The sequence below is a fragment of the Strigops habroptila genome, chromosome 16 (assembly GCF_004027225.2).
Source record: "Strigops habroptila isolate Jane chromosome 16, bStrHab1.2.pri, whole genome shotgun sequence".
Taxonomy (NCBI): Eukaryota; Metazoa; Chordata; class Aves; order Psittaciformes; family Psittacidae; genus Strigops; species Strigops habroptila.
This window is the reverse complement of record NC_044292.2, coordinates 4,352,221-4,375,832: the sequence shown is the minus strand read 5'-3', so window position 1 is coordinate 4,375,832 and position 23,612 is coordinate 4,352,221. Positions and strand designations below refer to the sequence as shown.

The 23,612-nt window shown below is 45.6% G+C and overlaps 2 protein-coding genes across 2 annotated transcripts in view; both read left to right on the top strand.

Moving 5' to 3' along the window:
* The first annotated feature begins 954 nt into the window (after positions 1–954).
* Positions 955–1,587, top strand: LOC115617470 (forkhead box protein E3-like). The gene has a single exon (XM_032920330.1). It carries the CDS (start codon positions 955–957, stop codon positions 1,585–1,587), a length of 633 nt encoding a protein of 210 aa, XP_032776221.1.
* A 17,653-nt stretch (positions 1,588–19,240) lies between these two features.
* PIK3CD (phosphatidylinositol-4,5-bisphosphate 3-kinase catalytic subunit delta) overlaps positions 19,241–23,612 on the top strand; it is a 38,830-nt gene continuing 34,458 nt past the window's right edge. The window contains exon 1 of the mRNA XM_030507627.1: positions 19,241–19,288. The gene's annotated coding sequence lies outside the window, so the exon portion shown is untranslated. The remainder of the gene's footprint in view (positions 19,289–23,612) is intronic.

The window sequence follows — 23,612 nt, the reverse complement described above, 5'->3', positions numbered from 1 at the left end:
TCTTATCATTAAGGGTTGGTGCTGGGGTTTGGGTTTTTAACTTCATTAAGGGTGATCAAAGAAACACTTTTCAAAGGAGGACGTGTGTTTTAATGACATTACTGGCATCATCCCACTAAGAATTCTTTCTGCACAGATGTATTTTGAAGCATTTTGGGTGCATCTGGAGACAAGGTTTTTCTTCTGCGAGTTCACGTATGTCTTGCTGCAAGTGTCTACCAATGGTATTTACTGACCTCTCATCTATCTGTACAGAAACAAAAGGGCCTGTAGTGACAGGACAAGGGGGAATGGCTTTAAACAGAGAGAGGGGAGATTAAGATTAGACATATTAGGAAGAAGTTCTAATGTCTAATTAGGAAGAAGCCACAGGGAAGCTGTGGCTGCCCCATCCCTGGCAGTGTTCAAGGCCGGGTTGGACACAGGGGCTTGGAGCAACCTGCTCTAGTGGAAGGTGTCCCTGCCCGTGGCAGGGGGTTGGAACTGGATGGGCTTTAAGGTCCCTTCCAACACAAACCAGTGGGATTCTATGATGCTGTTTGGGGAATCGCAGTGCTCTGCTCTGCTCCTCCACCTCTCCCTCGGTATCTGCTGGGATGCTGCGCGATGTCCAAGGGGCAGAAGCATCCCTTGTAGGTCGCAGCTGAGCTCCTCACCCCACGGGAAGGGCAAGCAGCGATACCCTCGGCCTGGTTTTGCTGCAGGTGCTGCCTCAGCAGCGCTGAGCTCCGCGGGGATGCCCTCGCCCTGCCCCAGGAGCCGGCGCGGCCGGTGTCCGTGTGTCCCCCCCCTCCCCCTGCGCCGCCTGTGCCCCGCTCCTCGGTGTTTGGGTTTGCGGAGCCGAAGCGACGTCCTGACCCGCCAGCGACCCCGAACAGGCCGGGGGGGGGGGGGGGGGGGGAGAGGGTTTATTGGGGCAGCGGCGGGGCCGGAAAGCACCGGGGAGCACCGGCCATGGGGGAAGCAGACCCCGGGGAGGCGGCGGCGGCCGGCCCAGGCTTAGGGGAGACTCCGCAGAAGCCGCCCTACTCGTACGTGGCGCTGATCGCCATGGCCATCCGCGCCAGCCCCGAGCAGCGCCTGCCCCTCAGCGGCATCTACGCCTACATCGCGGGGCGCTTCCCCTACTACCGCTGCTGCCCCAAGGGCTGGAAGAACAGCGTCCGGCACAACCTCAGCCTCAACCCCTGCTTCCGCCGCCTGCCCCGCAGACCCGGCCCCAACGGCCCCAGCCGCGGCGGCGACTGGGCGCTGGACCCCGCCTTCCACGACATGTTCCCGGAGGGCGACTATCGCCGCCGCCGCCGCAGCCTGCCGCCGCGACCCCCCGCCCCGCCGCCGCCGCCTCCCGCTGCCGCCGCCGCGCCCTGGCCGCTGCCGCCGCCGATGCTGCCGCCGCACCCGGGCTGCCCGCACGGGCCCTGCGCGGCGCTGGCGCTGCCCCGCGGCTGCCGCTGCCCCGAGCCGCCCGCCTGGAGCCCGCCCGGCTTCCCGGCACTGCCCGCCTGGGCCCTGCCCGGCCCCGCGGAGCCGCAGTGGGGGGTGACCTGCGAGCGGGGCGCGAAGCCGCACAACGCCTTCAAGTGAGACCGCGGCGGGGTGCGCGGTGCGGGGCGGGCCGTGTTCCGCCGGCAAGAGCTGGAGCCCGCTCGCGTTTCGCGGTGCTGCCGCATCGCGGCTCAGTTTGAGACTCAAAACCGCTCCGCTGTTGGAAGAAGACTGGGTTTGGAAGTCTTGGTTGCAGTGATTAAGATGTGCCACCTTGTTTCACTCTTCTGTGCTGTGAGGAGAGTTAATCGTGCTCTGTTCTGCTCTATCAGGTTGGATTTGGGGGTGGGGGGGGTGGGGTGTTACGATTCTATTGTTTAAACTTTGAGGCAAGCCTGAAAGGCAGCTGCAAACTGAACAAGCTCATCAGTGTCTTGGGTCTTCTCGAATCCGAAAGTACCTGAAGGGTCATGTAGATGCTCAACCTGAAACGGGTCATGCAGGGGAATTAATTTTTTGAAGTGTCCTTAAACTCATTTTGGAGCTTTTCTTCAAAGGCTTATGAAAAAGCAATATATGTTTGGGGGGTTTTTGGGGGGGGGGGGAGGGGAAGGGGGAGGCGGGAGGGACACGGGATAAAACGCACCAAACCCCAGATATCTTTAGAGTAATACTGGAATCTTGTGGGTTTGTATTTAAAATGAATCTCTGGGATTTTTCATACAGAAAAGGGTATTTTATATTGTTGTTCATTATATACATTTACATATATATTCATTGTTAACATGTTTCTTATAAAAGATGTTATAATTACTATGTAAGGGTCTTTTCTCTTTCTGATTTCAGAGGGAGTAGTTTCTGTGCTTTTCCCTCAAAATAAGGGTTCAGAGGCAAAATAGGCTTCTAATAAGAACCATGTTCTAAGTTTAAGGGAGAGAAGAGTCCAGATACTGTTATGTGAAGAGCAGCACTTGGATGTTCTATTTTATTTCTTGTTTATTAAATAGTACTTCCTAAGAGTTGTGGCTTCAGAAAGAATGTAAACTATTTTGATGCTTTCTTGATGATCCCTAAAAGAAGGTGCAACTTAAATCCAGTTTTCTAGTTATTATACTTAAACTTACAAAGTGATTCTGAATGTCATCTTTAAGTTCTAGTGATATGATATAAATAATGCTGGAAATGCTGTTAGATATAGCTGGGACAACAACTTTATGGTGGGATGACAACATTAAAGATACTGTGGTTTTTATGATTTTTCAGGTTGCTTTTTGTTCTCTTTTTATCTCATTTTTCATGTAGCTCCTGATAATGTTGAACACTAAACCACTCACTATACTTCGAAAAACTGTATTTGGACTTTGGTTGTCAGATCCACCAGTGCTTAAGAATTGTTGCATTTTGTAGCTGGTAGTAAATCTGTATGTAACTGAAACAAATTCTTCCAGGGTTTTTGTTACAAATAAAACATGGTTCTGTTGTGTTTTGGAGAAGTTTTTAAGTCCATGCTGTGATTTAGAGCATGTGTGAACAACATATGTATGTGAAAATAAAGCTGCTGAATTTGGGGTATTAAGATTGACCTCTGCACTCCCATTAATTCCACTGTGTGCAGAATTGGGGAAATAAGAGTTTCTGAAGGTCTGACTTTCTTTGTATGTGCTTCCCAGGTTGTTTTATCAGCTAAGCACCGAATGCAGGTTACTTAATGTGATGACGTCTCAGCTGATGTTTGGCTTTTCTGTAAAACAGACCTTGCTCTTCAGAGCTTGAAAGAGTAATAACTGTTTTCTTCTAAAGGACTCCCATTTTATTCTAAAATAATGGAGGCATTGCATAGGAAGATCAAATCAGTTTCCTGGATAATTGTTTTGGTTCAAATAGAATTGCCTTAAGGGCATGGTATAGCTGGTATTAGTACAAATAGACCCAGAATTTCTTCTTTTGATATTTCTTTGTACTACTCCATTGTAGGTGATGTGTAAAGAGTAAGAATCTCCACAGTCATGCACTCATCGTACACTCATGCATTAGCTAATTGTTAGTCCAGGTATTAAATAAGGTTTTACACATGCATAAACTGACTTTGCCCTCATGCATGAACTGGTTGTGTGTCAACTTTTAGCTCATGTTGGACTCAGTATGCCTTCAGGTATAAACTAATTGTGTGTAAACTAATTGTGCCATCCTGCTTGCAGAGTGTGGTGTAACTGATCTTAGTAAGATGGACCCCGACTTTCTACTCCATTGTGTAGATACCTTGTGAAGGGTGAAAGCATCTGCTTTTTTGTGTGTGTGCACTTTCATATGTAGATCTCCAGAGCTAGAAGCAGAAAGAAACCAAGTCTTGGAGGAGACTTGCTCAGGGTTTTCTCTATGGCCTTGGCTGCAGTGCCACTGGATAGGCAGTCGTTCACTGGCTCCATCACACTCCAACCCCATGAAAAATGGGATTTTTTGTTTCCCAGGTAAAGTTCCAGTGTGTGGGTTCTCCTTGGAACCCTGTGGTGGGCCATGGCCCTGCTGCAGGCAAACCAGTTACTTATTGCCAGTTACTACAACTTGTGCTCACTGATTTAGGTACTGGGAAAAAAACCCCATAAACAATTACACACTTAAGGAAATGCCTTTCCTCCCTCAGGCTCAGTTTAAGCCAGACCCCAATGCTTCTCCTTCCTAGTCCCAGCTTCCCTTGTTTTTGCCAAGAGTTGTGCTCAATAAATCCCAATTCCTTTGAGGAGGTAACAAGGCGTGCAGGAGGTTGGTTATGTACATAAGGATTTCTGTGTGCTGCTCTGGGTGCTTCTTACTGGGTTAATGCCACCTTGGCTCCCAGCAGGGTGTCTGCGTCACCTTAATTGTGCTAATTGTGCCCTCCTGTGCAAATGCAGCACAAGCTGCAGTCCATCCCCAGTGCAGGCTGCAAAGCGAGGCCAAAAAGGCAGCTTTTTGAGAAGGCTTTTCTGTTGTTTTTATATAGAAAACCTTCTCTTGGAGAGGGGCAGCAGCGGCTCCAGTTCCTGAGGGGCCGGGTGATGGTTTCTGTCAGGTATCCTGCTGTTACCACTGGTGCAGGGCCCGCCGGGGAGCAGTGCTCTCCCCTCAGCACCTCGGAGCACACGCAGCTGCAGCCGGTCTGTGCTGATAGACCCAGAACCTTCTCTGAGGTGCTGTGGCGGGGCTGAGGGGAAAGTTCTGGGCATGGGTTCTGCTGGTTCATGGCTCTGCAAGATGCAGCTCTTGGTGTGGAAAACAGGGATTGCCTTTGGAATAAAGCTGTCTGCAACCGCAGGAGGTGTCTGGCATGGGATGGCTGAGGTAAGTGATGGCAGTTTTTACCTCCATAATGGTTAATGTTGTGACCTCATGCCGGTTTGTGTGAGAGGAGCTCACTGCCTTCCCCCTTGTGGTGTTCTGTTGTGTGTACCCCCACCAAATACATACACAAAGCTACTTTTATGCGAATTTAAGTAAAGATTGCTCCTGTCCCTGTTACTATCCTTGAAATTAAGATATTATGAGTGTATAAAGTGAATGTTATAGGCTGAGGAAAGCGTCCTAGGGGAGGCTGTGTGTGTGTGCGCCTCATGAGGTACTCACAGCTTTGGGGGTTCAGAGGGAGGAATTTGTTGCTGATTCTCCTTAGTGTGTGTTGTGGTGGCCTCAGGCCTGGGTCAGGACCCAGATGAGAGGCAGAACAAAAAAGGTATTTACAGCTGTTTGAAAGAACTTACAACTAATCAAGCACTCTACTGTATGTGTTGTCCAGCTCATGTAATCCTGCACGGAGCCAGAAATAGCATGTCATATTTAAAAGTGGACCTTACTGTTGGGTTTTTGTGGCTTCTTTTGGTTGTTATTTCCTGTTTTAACTTTCAGATGACTCTCTGACTCTAGTGTCTGGGGCATCATTCTCACAGGATAGATGATGAGCACAGTGGAAATTATTAGCTACATCTGGTCCAAGGTTTTCAAAACTAACAATTTGTGTCCTGGACACATGATTTTGTGATTTAAAAGTGTTTCAGTTTGGACTTCTACAGTTGCACTTGAATTTGGGAACAGCTGATTTATTATTAATCCCTTGTCTTTGCTGATTTAGTAGCTGGAAGCGTTTTGTATGTCTGAAATCCTTCAAAGGCTGGTTTAGCCTCCATCGTTGTGTGTGATTCTCTGAGCAAATAAATGATCTTCCCAATTGAATTTTGGCTTTTAAAGGGTTTGGGGGAGGGAAGTGTTCTCAGTGTTTGGTTGGTTTGTTTGGTGTTTTTTTTAAGGCTTCAAGATTTCCAGAAGCAGTTTTAGTGTGTTAGTTTTCTGGTTGTATTTAACTATAATTGTAGTTTACGAGCAGACTTCTGTGTAATAGTCTTCACAGCTACAGCATTCACACCCGTGACATTTCTATCCTAAACAATGTTTACTGTCTAGAAAAGGAAATTGTGGTCAGTATATAAACCTTTGCTTTATTCAACGACTGCACTACAGCCTCTAGAAATGACATTTCAAGCTTTATGTAATTACAGATACATAGCCTGAGCTCTGTTTATATGTTAGGTTGCTGAAGAATAGGATGTAGATGTGGATGGGGCTAAATCCTGAAAAATAATACTGTGTATTAGAAACTGGAATGCCAAGTCCTAACATTAATTTTTTTTCTAGAACTTTGAGCATCACTTGTTGTTAAAAAGAGATTTCTTGGGATTAAGCAGCGAAGGTCTGAAGGGATAGCAGCAGTGCTAAAGAAGAGGTTATCCCTGTCTAATGCCTGGTGTATACATTTCCCTGCTACTTGTGTGGATATATGTGGCTACATATACATACAAGTTTGCTCCTGCAACTGCCCAGAGAAACAAATTGAGTAAATTAAACTGTCCCTTTCATCAGGGTAAAGCTGCTATGCTCTGGTTGTACAGTAGCTCTGCCGTGGGATCATAAGGTAAAACCAAAGTCATGTGTCATGCTAGCAGCCTATTTAAATTGGTATGAGTGATTTATTTGCCAGCGCCTTTTTGGTTCCACAGCTTTTCCCTTTGTGATTGCCACTAGATGGTGTGTTTGTACCAGCGTACCAACGGCAGGGACCGTTATTAATGAGGCTGAAGTGGGCCTCGAGTGAAAGACCTCAGCATCTCCGTCCCCTGTGGAAAATGAAACAACAAATACGTGTTAGAGCAACATGAAAGGGAGATTCTAAAAATCTGCAAATGGAGATCATAGATTCACAGACTGGTTTGTGTTGGAAGGGACCTTAAATGTCATCCAGTTCCAAGCCCCTGCCACAGGCAGGGACACCTTCCACTAGAGCAGGTTGCTCCAAGCCCCTGTGTCCAACCTGGCCTTGAACACTGCCAGGGATGGGGCAGCCACAGCTTCTCTGGGCACCCTGTGCCAGCGCCTCAGCACTGGGAGTTGGGAATATGAGTTCAATTGCCATTCCACCTGCCGTGGTTTCTCCTGCTTGCCCCTTCCCAGCATCATGCTGGGCTTAATCAATTTTTCTTAAGGTGATGGGACCTATGGGCAGGTCTAGTCCAATATAGATGGAATTTATTGTATTCCTTGTAAGAATAGTAAGGATGCACATGGCTGAATGGCCATCTGTGGTTGAAGTAATTAGATTGCAAGACCACATTGTAAGGGGCCTTGTTCTTCCTCTTATGCTCCTTATTGCATCTGCTTTGTCCTTTTTCAGGTTTGGCTAATGAGCCACAGTGCCAATAGCAAACAGTTAATGTCTCTGACAAGGGTATCTTGATGTGAATGCCACAGAAGTTAATCGTCTCTTCTAGCTGTCTGCCTTCTCCAGAGGCTCCTTCAATTGCCAGTTGAGATGGTCTCTTCCAAAGAATGATTCAGAGCATTTAGATGAAGGTCCTGCTCTTAATCACTGCTTGTAGGAGCATTTATCTTCATCAGGTATTTAAAAAGACAAAACAAATAACCTAATTGCCTGGGAAGTCTCACTGGCCAGCTCTGCCAACAAAGGGAGGTGCTAAGAATCCCCCTCAGCCTCATCCATGCACCCTCACACATGTCCCCCACTCCCTACCTTACTTCTGTGGCTGGAATAGAAAACTGCAGTGTTGGCTGCATTTAAACCAGGGGGATTGTTCATGATTTGTGTGGCTTTTTTAGCAGCTTAGAAGCATTGGGGCCTCTCCTGTGTTTTGCATCCTCTAACAGCAGAGGGGCTTACTGGAAAACCTCTTGGGTTTGTGACTGCATTCAGAAAACTTAACCTCTGCTTATTTTTCTTCAAGTTATAGCCTCGGTCAACATTCTTATAGGTTTTATAAATAAACCCCAGCACAGCATATCCCTTTGCAAGCAGTACAGAGACTTTGAAAATGCCTAAGAAAATACTGCATTCCCCTTTCCCACCAGTAGATATCAGACTGTTTAATTCTTTTCTGTTGTGTTGCCTCACATCTGTCTTCACTCCTTCCCCTTTTGGTTTTAGCAAGTAAAATAATGGGTTTATGTGGTGTTAACAGTAGAAAAGGACAGTTTGCCTGGGCATGGTGTGGAATTAGTACAGATGTAAAGGACTTTTGGCAAAATCCAAGCTAAGAACAGTGTAGGGAGATGGCCTATAATTGATCCTGAGCTGTTACTAAGGGACGTGCTAGGTCATTTTGCAGCTTCATGTAACGAACAGTTACCTGCTATGGCTCAGGTTATGCACGCTTATCCCACCTGCATTCACACTGGTCTCCAGAAGCACTAACCAGGCTGTGTTTTGTGTTTGGCTTTTCCCCTTGCTTTCAGCATCACCAGGATTCCTGTGACATTGCTTCTTTTCCTTTTGTTTTATCCAGTTAGTTGGTTGACATAAACATAGACGTGGTTACCTGCAGGTATAAAGTTGGAATTACTTTGTATGAAATAGAAGCCAGGGTCTTTTCTTGCTTGTCAGTGGTTTGCTTGGCCTTTCTGTCCCTTACTAGTGTTTTTGCCCCTAACTGTTGTTTCCTCATCTCCACCCTTTTAATCTCTTAGCCTGATGTAGAAGACTGAAAAGATAAGGGTATGAGCAATGAAGACTCCTGCAAAATAGAAACCTTTCTGTCAGAAGTTGCCAACAGACTGTGAACTGGGAGAGCTGTGAATGCTGAGAGCTGTAGGCAAGCTCCTCAATAGAGAGATGTGACTCAGAATCCTTATTTCTTAAATAGGTTATATATGGGTGTAAAAATGATGCTAAGAGCTGTTTTGATGCAGAAGGTCATAGATGAAGCTCAAACAGTCTGTAGAATGGTCCTCAGTAGGTATTTGAAGCTGCAAATCTGAACTTGGGGGTGAGGGGGTTACATACTTTTTCCTTAGAGTTTAGAGCATAAAATGGATGCAGAGCTGCCTGTGGAACGATGTCTGTTTTGAGCTGTTCCTTTTACTCTGTGGCCCTGGGACCTTTGGAGCAGGAGCTGGTCTTGTATTGCCTCCCAAAGCTAGTCTAGCTTTAGGACTTTCCCTATACATGAGGGACCAAGAAAGCCCTGTCCAAGCTACAGGGAGATCAGTGTGTTAAAAAGCAAGCTAATACTTGTGAGTGGCCTAGTGCAGAAGCTGCAAAAGGGACAAATGGGCAACAACTTAGTCTTGTGTCTCCCTTCAAAAATCCCTCTTTAGCCTACAAGAACTGCGATGAAATTTGCTGAACTTCTTGAACCTAGTGTGCTCAAAGTGGTGGCTAATAGTGGTGGTGGAAAGGCCAGCAAGGGATTAGTAACTCGGGAGAAGAGAAGGGGAGGCAAGGAGCAATCCCAGTTCTCAGTGAGAGTTACAAAGCTCTAAGAGGGGAATATATGGGAAATGATGCTTCAGGCATTGTCTGGAGGGAGGTAAGGCACAGCTCCCTTTGCCCCAGATGCGTGCTGCACCCTTTCTGGTCTGTTTTCCCCTCCCCAATGTCCCTTGGCCATCATTCTCTGTACTGGAGGGCAGATGCTGGTTGCAGTCAGTTTGGCTTCTCTGCGAGCGTGGCAGGGGGGCTGCATACCCCACACAAGTCTGGAACAGGCCCTGTGCCTTCCTTGCTCCTGGCTGCTGCGTGGTCCCCATCAGCACAGCCTCCTAAAGCAGAGTGTGCAATAACAGGAGCTCTTCACACTCAATCCTGCCTTTTACACCACCCAGGAATAGGCAGCGTGCGCAAGGACTTGTGCTGGTAGCAGAGTATAGCGGGCACTCCAGGAACTGCTAGTACCTGTGGGTTTAGTCTGGCTCAATACATCAACTGCACTCCCACCTCTTCCCCTTCCACCTCCAAGACCAGCAGAGTCTAGTGAGATGCATTTCCCTTCATGCTGCTGGATTTCCCCTCCCTCGGTGGCTCTCTGGCCATGCAGCTCCGTAAGCAGTTTCCCGTCACAGCACTTAGAGCGTTTCTCACCGAGAAGGTGGCCTGTGGTAAGGGGGTGGGAAGGGAAGAGGGGGTGGGGTGCGTGCTGGGGGAGCTGTTGCTGCTGCAGTTCTGTGCCTCAATCTGTATTCTCTCTCTTCTCTGCATGGCTTCCTGTTTTTTCACACCACTGCTCTTTGAAACAACAAGCAGCAAGGAGGGCAGGGGGTGGAGGTTAGTGGGCTGGAAGAAGCCTCTGCCAACACTTGCTACAGGTCTGGGTGCAGGCATTGGGAAAGATGCTTATCTATTTCTACATTGTGATCCTGTCTCTGTGTACCACAGAAGTGGCTCTGTGAGGAGGTGGTGCTGTGGTATGCATGTGCTCCTTGCTCAGTGCTGCAGGATTGCAGCAGAACTGTCCTTCAGTTTTCCTATTTGGCAGTTGTCTCCTTCAGCTGCTCTTGAATGCACATAACAAGACTTTCTCCTATACTTAGACATCTTGTGATGTCTAAGTCAGTGTAGTCAGTGCCAGAAGAATGCTGGAGGATGAACCACCAGTGCTGACTGCTGCAGAAGGCTGGACAATTCCCTGAGCAGTTCACTGCGCGGGGAAGTGATTCCTAAACTCCCAGCCAGACAGCAGTTGCTAACAGCTTGCAAAGAACTGAAAGATCTTGAGAGATGTGACTTCTGTTTTTCAGATGCCTGACAGCAGTCATAGAAAACAAAGAAATTGCATTAGGAGCTCTGCTGTCAGCGTAATTCCTGTATTTACTGCTGTTTTCTCCCCTCTGTTTTGAGAGGGGGAAATGGTCTGTTTGCTCATCAGGAAAAGGCAAAACATGAAAACAGTGATGTCTGGGATATGATTGGGATGAGGAAACTGCACCATGAGGTGTCCTGCTTGAGTCAAACCTGTAAGAGAGTCCTCTTCTGAACAGCAGTTGTTAATGTTGCTATTTGAAGAGATTTTTCCATTCTCTCACAGGATTAACATGAGTGAGTCTGTACTCAGGTTAAATCTGTAATTCATCTTTGGTACATTAATAACTTGCAGGGTTGAGGGAGCTGTTCTACCATATAGGACTGGTATCACGTTTGCTTTAGTATCTAATCTGTGCTGTTTTTCAACACCATGTGCTTTAGAGAGAGGCAGAAGTCCTGTGCTCCAGTCAGTACAATTGTTGCAAAATGGGAGATGATTTTTAATCAGCAATCATTCTTGCTGCCTTGTCTGCCAGGAAGATAAATTCTCTAGAAGCAAAAATTTCTGAGGAATGGCGCTAGATGGCTACGGGTAACTTTGGTTCAAGGCACGAGATAAATGGGTGCTTCTGAGATGCTGTTTTTACTGGTGACATCAGAGCCTTGGTTTGCTAAATGACTTCAAAAGCTGCTCCTCTGGATAACAGTTGCAGAGTCCAGAGAAAGGTAAATAGAGGATTAGGTTGCGAAGTCTTGTTCTGGCAATGGTCCCTCTCTGCAGGAGGCGGATGGGCAGCCAACTGAGCACAGCTGCTCCTGGAGCTCCTTCTTGCCAGACAGTGCTGTAGGAAGGAGATGAAAAATGGGAAAGATTGCATCAATTATTAAGCCTTGTAAAAATAATTAGCAAGACAACAGCAGGCAAATGGGCAGGGAGGAGAAGAAAAACAGCTGCCAAAGCGTGAAAGGATAGGACTTCACTAGAGATAGGAAAGGAAGGGAAATTGGGTAAGGCACCCCTTTATTCAGTGGCTGGGGAGAGAGATGAAAAATTAACGTATGAGCTTTGCATATGCACATTAGGGGAAGGAGGGAGGGGACATCTCATTTAAGTTGCCCACCAAAGGCTCCTGTAGATTGAATGCCATTTTTGTGGCTTTTCCACAGACGTTACCAGTGGTACCAGATATGACCAGGGATACAAGGAGAGGCAAGAATAGATTGTGCAAATGTTTGTGGAGAAGTATTGCCTGGTTTTTCAGTATATGAACTGGTACCAGGGCTGTAGAGGAACTGGCCAGAATGCTGCTTGGTCCAGGTTCCCAAATGGCAGGAACAGGCTTCCATTAGGATTCAATTTTCTCCTTCATTTTACAGTTTCCTTCAGAGCCCCCAGCAAGCACATGAATGATTTTTGCACTGTAATGCTGTGGTCTCTGATCTGTGGGCAGAGCTGTCTACTGTGATACAAGGATGCAGTGAATAAGATTTAACAGTGAGGCTCTGCTGCGTGCTGAATGTAACTTTGTCATTGGTGATTTCAGCATGATGCCTGTTCATGTCTTCTAGATTAATTCCTAGGGTCATTATTCTCCTGGATTTGTTTCCCATGACAGGTCTTCAGGCACCTCCGTCTAGAATTTAGCAGATGCTCTCTCCTCACTTAAGGCAACCAGCTAAAAAGGGGAGGAAAGCACTGCAGGGAGGAGCTAGTCACAGCCAGATGACTTCTGAGCACTTGCAAGCTGTAGAACTGCTGATATGCTCCTTTCCTTTAGGGAGAGTCAGCTACACATGTGTAGTAGAGGGTGATTCAGTCACCCGTGATAAGATCTAACAGCTCTGAATTGAAGTAAATAAACAAGTATCAGCATAAACCTCTAATGGGTGTCTTTACTAGAGCTCAGTTGCCTCTGTGTAGTGGAAAGTTTCAGGGAAACTTTGGGGGAATTTGCACACATGAAATCAGAGCTGCTGACTCTTCATTCAGAGCAGAGACAAACATTGTTTTCAGAATCACTTGTTGCTGCCTTTTTTTTAATGGCCTCTTCCTCTATTTTTTTTTTTTTTGCAACATAAGAGAAGCAGTGTGACTGGTTTTAATTTTCTGCCACGAGCCTGGTCCCAAGGGAGTAAGTGGGGAGTACTGCTGGGCAATTCACACTTAGCATCTTCTCATGGTGCTGCCATCACGGAGAAAGACCACTTTCCCCTGGACCCAGATGGTGGGAGCACTGTTTAGTGCGCTCATTCAGTTGCACGCGGGCAGAAGTACCAGGACATGTGTACTCATGCCAGCTTGTAGCTACAAGGTCTCCAAAGTACAGCCAAGTAGCAGGCACAACCATCTGGCCATGAGGTGGAAGCACTCATCATCAAGAAGGTGATACAAAATTAATCACGGTTTGATTGTCCTGTGGCTGCTCATTTGCTGTCTGAAGTGCCTGAAGGGGAAGACTTTGCTCTGTGAGCTCTTTCCTGTGCGAGTTTGTCAGGTGTCCTCATCTTCGCTTTGTTAAACATAGCAGGATTTCACATCCTACATTTTTGATCATTTCTAAACTGAATAGATTTTTGCTGCCTTCCCTCCTTTGATCAGCTGGACCCCAAAAAAGAGGTTTACAAGAGGAGTAGGGAAAAATGCTGTGATGCTCTGGATTGAGCAATTCCCAGTGCCAAGTGAACTATTATCACCAAACATGCTGGGGGAGTCCTTATCAGAGATAAGGGAAGAGAAAGGTTCAGTAGAGACAAGCAGCCATAGGGGACAGGAGCTCCTCATTCTGGCAATGGGATCAGATGTATGTACTTGTCCATCTCCCTTGGCAAAATAATTTCAAATCTCTGTGGGCTTTTGCTGGTTGCCATTCAGCAGAGAAGAAAGATGAGGTGTGGGTTTTGAGGGGTTGGTTGGTTTGGGTTTTTGTCATTTGCTAATGAGGCAGCTACTCCAATCTTCATGTTTGCTATGTGGATATTTATGTGGCCACAGGGAAAAGAGTCTCTGGTGTTTCAGGCACAGAAAGCAGTTGCTAACCTCCATTCCCCTGCTGCTGCATCTGACCTCCCGACACAGGGAATGCGCAAGCAGAGTTCAAGAGAGTAAGCAGCAGCAATCAATAAAGCATTGAAGGAAGAGAAGAATGGTAAATAAATAATGTGCATGGAGGAATAGTCAGGGCATGACCTGGTAGCACTGAATGGTCTGTAAGTGGGTGCTGTGGCTGGGGTTGTAATGGCATGACATTAAAAGCCCATATGGCATCATCAGGAGCTCTGTGTTGTGAGAGGGCATTCGTCTGGTTCCAGCGTGTGAGTTAGTAAAAGAGACCAGTGTGACAGGCTGGAAAATGGCACAGAAAGAGAAATGCTTCTGTGAAAGGAGAAGTCTGAGGAAGAAGAAGGATATATTTTTAGTGCCAAAGGGCTTGTGAATTGCTTTTGCTTTTGCCACTGAAGGGATCACGTGTAGTAGCTAGGTATGTTTTTGTGGGGGGCTTTTGGGGATAGGGAGGAAATGTCTTTAGAGGCCCCTTTTCATTGCAAACTGTTCTTCAGACAGTTGAGTGAGCATCTCTGCTCCCCAGAGGGTCCCAGAGGAGCCTAACATGAGCAGGTGGGTGGTGTGTGGTCGCCACAAAAGCAGGCAGGAAATGCTGCCATTAGGGGCTCATTGGGGTGAACCTGTTGGGCACCTCACTGATGAGCCACACATCTAGCGAGTAGATAACCACAACAAAAGGCGCTGTCAGTCGTGTCGTACTTTTGCTCCCCAGTTCTCCAGCCTGCGCAGCTCGAAACAGTTGCTGATACAGTTTGCAATTGTGCAAGCCATGTGCATCTGCACCCCAGTGACAACGCTGGGATCGCCCAGCTGCAGAGCACGGCCCTCTTCGTGCTACAGGCAGCTCTGTGCCCATAAGCTATTTGGACAGTGTTGAAGCCAGTGCTTCCCAGAAAAACATCTACTTAAAGACTTGGCATCTCTGACCTCTCAGAGCAAAGCAAGCAGTGTTTCCTACTGCTCCCTGTCATGGGAGAGCTGCTCTTCAGCTCCCAGTTTGAAATGGGATGGTAAAGAGAGACTCTTTGCTGACACTAATTTAAATGGAATAGTTCCATTTTCTGGTCCCTTGTTTCTTGTTGCTAATTCTTTCAAAGCTTTTCTTCCTAGAAGCAGGCTTTTATGGTCAGGTCATTGGAAACAAGCTACATCCCCTCTTGTGGTGCTCTAGCAAATGGCTGTATTCAGTCTGTGTTTTCAAGTGGTTTCTGTGTTTCTTGGTATCTCCAATGGGAACTCCAGATCATTTTGTTCTCAAATTTGTGCTAAGCAGCGTGGCTTGGCAGTGTGCTTTGGCAGTATTACTGTACATCATAGCACGTCCAGTGAAGCTGGTGCTTACGGAAAGAGGCCGCACAGATTTCACTAAGTTTTTCCATTACATTTCCAAGCCTAATTCTGAAAGCATCACCTTGCCAGAGTTGTGCAGAACTCCGTGGCACAGTCTCCTTTTTGACAGCAGTGTGTACCTGCCTTCTTCCTGTAGGCATTCAGGCGTCATGCCTCTTGCTGCCTGGGAGCTCTGCTAACTATGTGTATATGTTACTGTCCTCTCTCCTCAACCCTGCCATTTTATCCAGGAGACTTTCATCTGTGTCTTTCTACCCATGGCCTTCAGAAGACCAAATGGAAAATCTGGCTCCTGACTGTAGCTAATTTACACCAGTCACTCAAAACACTAAACAGAAAGTGGGTAGGAGGAAGGAAATGAGTGGTTGAGTGTTTTCCTGTTGCAGGTAGCATGGAAATAAAATAGGAAATTCAATGCAAAGTTATCAGCCTGCTGAGCCCTCACCAGCACCGCAGGCTGCAGGTACCTTAGGGCTGCTTTTGTTGGTTTATTCCTGTTAGTGTCAGGTTAAAGCTGGATTTAAGGTCTTTGTGAGGGTGCAGAACAGGCTTACAGCAGAGACTGTTTAGAAAAAGGACTTCCAAGCAGTCTGGATAAGAGTGAAATGTTTCCTGTTTATAAGAGATGGGGGGGTGGGTTGCTGTGTGCCTGTGATGTTAATACGGAAGCTGGCTATTGAGGACCTAGTGGAAATAAAGTTGCATCAAATTCAGTCTAAAATCCTCACCGTTTTCCAACCAAGTGACTGAGCAGTTGTACATGCAGAGGTATGTGAGGGGTAATTCATATTCTATCACTATCCTTCTGTTAAAATGGAAAAATCACTTAGGTGAAGCCTCATTACTCAGGGCTGTAAAATGTACAAATGTGAAGGTAGACTGCAAGCTCTTCTGGTAAGCAGTTAAGGCTGTCTGCACATGGAGACTGCTGTCATTTGATTTAATAATTGATATTCAGTGTTGTTTACCAGTATGGACTGTTTTATTATCTGTTCAGGAGCAGGTGACTTATTTAAGTGCTAGACTCAGGTAAACCACCAGTTAAATGAGTGGAACCCCTTCTCCCCGCTTACTTTTCAAACATTCAAGTATTTTCCTTGAAATAAGCCCTGAGAAATGAGCAGTGTGGTCATCCTGGAAACTTGAAGGAAAAAGATGCTAAATAAATAAATACATTTCACTTTTCCATGGGTGGTTAGGGAAAGTGAGTTACCAGGAATGCTGTGCTTTGGCTTTGAAAGGCAACCATTGGGATGAGGACGTGGGCAACATCTGCTCAGAAAGAAGTAGCATGTCCTGTATGTGCAAATCATAATGACATCCAATTTGTGCAGAAGAAAAGCAGCAAACTCTGCAGCTATTGGTAAAAATTCCAGATGACCCAAAAGGTTGTTGTACAAGATACACACATGGGAGTGAGTTGGGGTTTCTGTCAATAGCTTACATACAATGCCTATCTTAAACGTGCCTTCTGTATGTCTCGCTTTGCTGCTTTGCATGTAGCTCACCTCTTATTTTGTATGTTCATGTAAGGTGTTGTGTGTGCTCAGAGGCACACCTCTCCACCCTGTGTGGCAGTGTAAGGCTCATGGCTGGCTACCATAGCGTCCCATTTACCTGAGTGAAAAAGTGGATGTGGAGAGTGATGCCACTTCTAAGCATTCTAATAGGAAGAAGGTTTATTCCTAGGGGTGTATCTACACTCAGCTGGGCTTGCAGAACACCTAGGCTTTGCTGGAGATGTCCATTCCTACCCTTGTAAAACATCAGGCTACTGGATGCCAGCCTAGCACTGAGCAGCTTTTCCAACCAAACTGTGTGCCAGAGGACCCATCCCAAGGACTGGCTGAAATTATCCCTCAGGCTGTGATTTCCTGCTCATATCCACACTGGAATGATTTTGGGCTGGTGGAGAACTTTCCCAAAGGCTCTTCCCCACCAGATTCCCCTATATGTCTGGTTTTAGGTGACTGGCTTTAAAGACTTTGCTAGTTTGTGGTACTCTGGTTTTCCCCTTTTTGATAGCAGAAAAAGCAGCAATGAAGACAGGGAGGAAAACAAAACTCTCATCTCTGAAGTGACCCAATACTGAACGTTGCTGTTCCCACTGTCCTGAAAGGGAAGCTAAGGCAGCAAGTTTGTAGCATGGCCAGTAGCATGGAAAGAGGCAGGATGAGACCTGCAAAACTCCTTTGAGGCAGCAAATGTAGCTGCTTAAGTGCATCCTGCTGATGTGAGGGGAGACCTGACCTCACTCAGATCCTGGCTGGTGCCACATTTGAAATGATGATACTGCAATAATAAACAGTGAAGCTTTTTGTTTTATTTTGAGAGGCACACTCACCCTTGTAGCATGTAGTGTAAGTGCTTAGCATAGTTAATACTTGTCTGGTACAGTTTCCCAGTCCTAGTTCTGTTTAGGCTGGCTGCACTGTTTGCTTCTATGAAATACATCTTCTCTTCTTTGTAAGAACTTTTCAAGACTTAATGAAAACAAACATTATCTATTTCTGGCCCAAAATTTGAGGACAAAAACTTTGCACTTTCCTGCTACCGAAAAGAGTTTGTTTTTCCTTCAACACTGTTCCCAGGGTAGAAGCTGTAGCTTTACCTCCTGCTATGTAAATGATTCTTCATTGCTCTGTCTCAGGTGGAAATTCCCCTGGTCACAGATGGAAATCTTACTCTGCTAACAGTAAAAATAATGATTTTCTTTTCAGCCCAAAGCACTCTCTCATTTGAGTACCAAAGAAATAAACTCTTCACATTCCTTTTCTCCTTGTTGTCACTGATGACTCACACAATGGCCTTTGCTACTTCTTTCTGACTCTTAAGTGATTTTTCAGGTGGCTGCTAAAAAATGCTTCAGACATTTGTCACTGGCATCTGCCTCATTTTGTAACACAACACATTCTGGGGGTTTTTATGTGTATTTGTTTGGGTTCTGGATGTTGCTTAGTTTGGAATATCCACTTTAAACATCAAATAAAGCAAAACAAACAAAACCCACCCAAATATAACAAACTCATGAGGTTGTGCAAAATATTTAGCAGGGGAAGGCACCTGCATCTGGCTGTGTCATCAGGATGCAGACAGCCACCCACACTGTAGTTGGTGAGATCCGGCCTTACTGGGAACAGTCAATAAGGACCCCCAAAATTCCCAACTTGGATGAAGGACTTTGTTTTACTACTCTGTCACTGAGGTCTAGTTTTATATTTTTGGGGGAACCCAACACTCATGGACTTGAACAGTGCTTCTCAGGGTGGGAGAACTGGTGCTGCTCTTCTTCTGGTAGCAGAGAAAAGGATCCAGAATCCCCTAACAGTAATTTCAAGATGAAACAAGGTGGTTTTGTTAAACAGGCAGTTACAACTCATAATGGAAATCTGTGGGTTTACAGATCACTCAGTTTCTGCAAAAAGGACTCCCAAGAAATGCTTTTGCAAAACAACAGAGGAAAGTTGTTTGTTCCTCCTGAAGAACCCAATAGTCAGAAAAGGGATGCAGCTTCTACCCATGTGTTTGACATTCTTTGGTTTTGTATCCAAAACCCATCTTCAACAGGAGTGAGGTTTTGAGAGGCATTTCTTGTGTGTGTGGAAATGCTGTGTGTGTGTGTGCAATTATATTTTGGAGTGATAAAGAAGTCAGTGATATTCTGTGTTGAGACACTGATGCTTTGAACCTGTGTAGCACCACCCGTCACAGACCTCAGATGACTTGTACAAACAGCAAAGCTTCACAAAATGCCCTGTAGAATGTGGAGAGAAGCAGTGGAACGACTTACTAACAGCTGTGGCATCAGTGCCAGTATGAGCAGTTTAACATGAGCACCTTACTCCAGGTCCTGTCCTTGAAAGCATTAAGTCTTGGGTTTTTGAAGCAGTGTGTGTAATTTTGGTGGGGATTTTTGTTGGTGTTGGTTTGTTTTTGTGTGGTTTTCCCCAAACCATTTTATCTTGTGTTTTTGCAGTCAGCAGCTCAAACTGTATCCCTGATATAGCTGTGGGCTCACGTATCTCACAGAACTGGGTCAGTAGCACCTCCTCCTATCAAGCATTTGACTCTGTTCTCTGGGATGTTGTGCTGCAAGACCAACAATTAAGAGAACTTGCTTTTTCCTTAACACAAGACTTTGGCACAGGCAGAGGTTGTAACATTGAAATTCTGATGAAGAAGCAGTCAAGGAGGTATCAAAAGAAGCCGCCTTGTTCATTTTGGTCACCTCCTAAAGAGAACTGCCTCCAGGGATTTTTCTCCTTCAGAAATCCTTTGGTATTGCTGCTGATCAAGACAGGAATCTCAGCTGCTTGCTTCAGCTAACTCAGGTCAGTCCTTGTTGCTTGTTTTTCCTCTGTAAACATTCATGGGGAAATCATAGAGGAATTTTGTTCTCAAGTCTGCAATATTCTTCTTTTAAATGTGTAGTCACACAAATAAACAGAGATTTTTGTCTGGGCAAGGACACCAAATGATGCCATTCTGGCCTTCAGCAAGAGAGCTGAGTATCTTTTTTTTTTTGTCATCATTTTTCCTGAGTGCCCGGGCTTGAAACTATTTCAGAAGCTCTTTGAACAAACAGGCTGCTCAGGTCCTTGAATCCCACCCCCTAATAATTCACCATCACCTCCTGTACAGTTCATGGGATTTCACTTAGGCAGTTTTTAATTTGAATGTGTGTCCATCAAACAAAGAGGAAAAACATGCTGGGACTTTGTCATGGTTTTCTGCTCTGAAATCTCTCTTGTGGCAGTGTCAACAAGCAAACTGTGGCCTTGTTCTTGAAAGAAAAACAATTAATATTCTAAACACTGCGCACTTGGCTGTCCCCAAGTCCAAGCTACGAAATAACTGGAGCATTTTCCTTTGGAGAAAGATCCTCCTCCTGGGAAGGTTGCTTGAGCATAGATGAAGAACAGGAGAAAACCAGAATCTGTTTGAGGGTTGGTTAAGGATGTGTGCTTCAGGATGTGACAAGTTAGCAATGCATGGAGGTGGGATTCCCTTCCTCAACCCTGGCAGGACCCATCATTACCATAGGAACTATGGGATCATATTCCTTGCAGGTCTTCCCTGTGTGGTCATTGTCCATCGTCTCTTTACATTTCCATCAGTCATGGGTCCCACTGCACTTGATGGCCTTTGCCCAGTCTCCCCCAACCTGCTCGAGTTATTCTGGACCCAATGGGGTTTTTTAAGTCACCATTTCCTCCACTTTTCTTCTTCTTTCTTCTTCTCCTCACTAAATATTTAGATGTTCAACAAGTAAATTCACATTATCCTAATAAAACAAGTCCTTTAGCAAGGACACCAGAGATTTAACCTGAGTTTTCCACAATTCCCCCATGCAGCTTTTGGCCAATTAATTTGAACAAACAGGCTGCTCAGGTCCTTGAATCCCACCCCCTAACAACTCACCAGCACCTCCTATACTACATAATGCTTCTGGCAAGGTGAGCAGTTTGTGTCTAACATCCTTCCACACTGCTGTGCTGTATGAATAATCATAATGGGCTTGACATTAATACATAATGGGGCTTGACATTAAAATTGTGAGTCCATATCTGAATTTCCCCAATAAAATTTAGGAGGTTTTGGGTCTGCAGCTGCTTTAGATTAGTCAATGCTTTCCTTAGAGCACTAGCAGTGATTTTTCAAAGTGACGAAGATCTCCTCTTCCCCTCATGTTTTATGTTGTGTCCAACTTGAATAAACATGTATAAAACAGAGCAATATTAAACTGTTTATGAAGTTCATTGTAATGGATAAGGCTGTGGCAGCTCTGGCTGTTTGAAGATGGAGAATTGGAAAGTTCAAAATAGGAAAACTAATGTGTACAGCAGTTGGAGGCTGTGAGGTGCAGTTAAAATACTTCATACAGTTTGTCCTGATACCCTAACTTCCCTTCAGTGTGTACAACACTTGATTTGCAAGAGAGCCTGGGTGCCGCGTATCTATGTATGTGTGTGTGTCTGTTTAATGAAATCCCAAGAGAGAATGAAAAGCCTGTAGTAGTGCAGCATTATGCTGTAGCATAAAGACCTTTTGTGTAAGATGCAAAAAGACACAGTGATCTTCAAATCTTGAAGTACTGTTTGGTTTGGCCACAGGCATTTCTCAGCAAGGGATGTATCCTGTGGCTGTACTCGCATGGGTGAGCTTTGCTGCTCACCTCTGTGGTAGCCAGTGCAGGTCAGGGTTATACACTTCATGTAGCTATTTCAGAGCTTGTTGCCAAAAAAGCCTCTTTTGACTTTTAAATAAGAGCAAGTTACCAGCTGTAACTGCATAGCTGAAGCAGAAACGCGGTTTCCCGCCTGTTGGGGAGTGTTAACCACATGGAGCAAATAGTTTCAACTCTCCTAAAACTGCTCTGGCTTCCTGTTTGTTTTGTGGTGCAATTCAATGTGGTGAGTTTGGTGGGTTTTTGTTTGTTTGTTTACCCCATACCCCAGTAAGTGGCGGATAAGCGAGGCTGCTTCTGGCCTTGTCTGCAGAAGTGGTGGATACAGCTTCATAAACATTACTATTTAGTAAGATTGCCAACATCTATGTGGCTCAGGACACGGAAGATCCTGAGGTGTGGTGGTTTTCTCTCCAGGTGCTCCACTGGCAGTTGAAAACGTTCTTGCTGGGCAATCCTGTAAATACCAAAGCACTGTGGTTACATTACCTGCTTGTTGTCATCCTCCTCTGTCTCCCCCTGTTCCTTTTATCCTCCAAAAGCTGGCCAGATGTGTCATCTAGGCTATGAACCTTGGCTACATTTCTCATGCAGCAAATTGGTGTAGAGAAAGGATTTGGAAGAGAGATGGTGAGGAGCTGTACTGCCAGTGTTTCCAACTGTGCCCACTGCGTAAAGGGATGCTGAGGTGGTGAGCAGATATACCAGAATGGTGTACCTGGGGCAGTGAAGAAACAACCTGAAAAAAGAGGAGCTATGAAAGACTAATAATTAAGAAAAAGGGCTCAAAAATGGCTTTTGTTGAAGAAAAGGGGTGTAAAAAGAAGGTTTTATGTGAATAGTCATTTGTAACTGGGCACAGCCATAAGATGAAAAGAAAATTGCACTTTAGATTTGGCTTTGGTAAATACACAGTTGGCAGCAGCCCTTAGCCCTAGTCAATCCCTGCAGGATATGTATCCCCATCCACAGGGATTTCTTCCTCTCTCCAGTGAGCTCTGGACACTCCTTATCCTGCCAAGACTTGTACTCTCAGCCAGCAGTTGTGTGATGCAGAATGTCTGAGAACTCATCACCCCTTTCCAGTTGTCTTTGTGCTCTCTGCACCTTTATGTTAAGCCTGGGTAGTCCACAAGCACATGTTCTTTGTCATGCAGTCTGAGAGAACATCCCTTCTTGCTTTCAAGTGCCTTCATTTATGCATGAAAAATGCTAACTTGTTAAATGAAAATCAATTTTTGTTATCCAGCAACTATGTCCATGTCTGTTTTAGACACTCGGTTGTCTTTGCCTGGTGCTTAGCTTGGAGTCAAGCTGTAGTTGTTGCACTTTGCTTTATCTTTTGTTATTGTAGGGCTCGGAACTGGGGACGGATCTGCCATCTCCCTGTGGCAGAGACTGGAGACAGTCCCTGTGGCCCCTCAATTACGCAAACAGTGGCCGTTCTTTGCTCCTCTGCACTGTCCTAATGAATTGTCCATAAAATTCAGATCATGGTGCAACAGTTGGGAGCACTACGTTGAGGTCTGCATCCTTTGCCAAGCAGGACAAGGCTGACCCCTGGTTCAGCAGGAGCATGGAATCACATTTGTGGCAAATTCACTGGGAAAAGTGACATGGAGCACATGCCCACAGCATGGCAGGAGAACTCAAGAGCTGAGAATACAGAATTAACCTTCCAGAGTTTATGAACAGCTCTGGGTAAATTTACACCTCATTGGCATGGCGTGGTGATGGTCTCTTACAACTGGCATGGCCAGCACATGCCTAATATTGGATGCACTTGGAAAAATGCCACGTGGATGCCACTGGCTGCCTTAGCAGTGTTTTCTTCAAATGCATTGGCACTGTTTTGTTGTCAATAAGAGAGGAAAAACAACTGACTGAGCTTTCCCTTCTGTTCTTCCTGGAGGTCTCGGATCTTTAACCTAGCAGGTAGCAACTGTTTTCCTGACTTCCAGTTCCTTTGTCCATTCCTTATGGTTTCTGTTGTCCAATTTCTTACAGGCCGGGTAGGCAAATGTCCTGTCAGTGTTTGGTACAGTCCTATATGTGAAACGTGGAGATGAGTAGAAAAGCTGTTGAAAAGGAGAAAAAGAAAATAGCAGAACAGAAACCAGAATTCCTGTAAACAGTCTGTTAAAAATATCATCAACACATGTCAGGGCTGGTGATTTAAAATAGACAGTTTGAGCTTTAAAAGGTCGCATTAAGGCATGATAGTAGATTCAAATGGAGTCGAAGAATGAATGTTTCAACAGTCACACTTCGTACTGATGGCAAGATTTCTGTGTTGCCAAGTAGTAATGTTCAGGGGGAAAAAAAATGAGTCAGATTGTAAGAATAATGAGCTTTTCTTGGATTATAACATGGAAAAAAAAAGAATTTATACCTTAATCACGTGCCTCCACCAGGAGAAGATTTAGGGAAAATGGTGATTTGGGGAGGACCAGTCGGGGCAACGTGCT

Excerpts from the sequence above, each read along its gene's own strand:
- LOC115617470 (XM_032920330.1), top strand. The coding sequence starts at position 955 with ATGGGGGAAGCAGACCCCGGGGAGGCGGCGGCGGCCGGCCCAGGCTTA.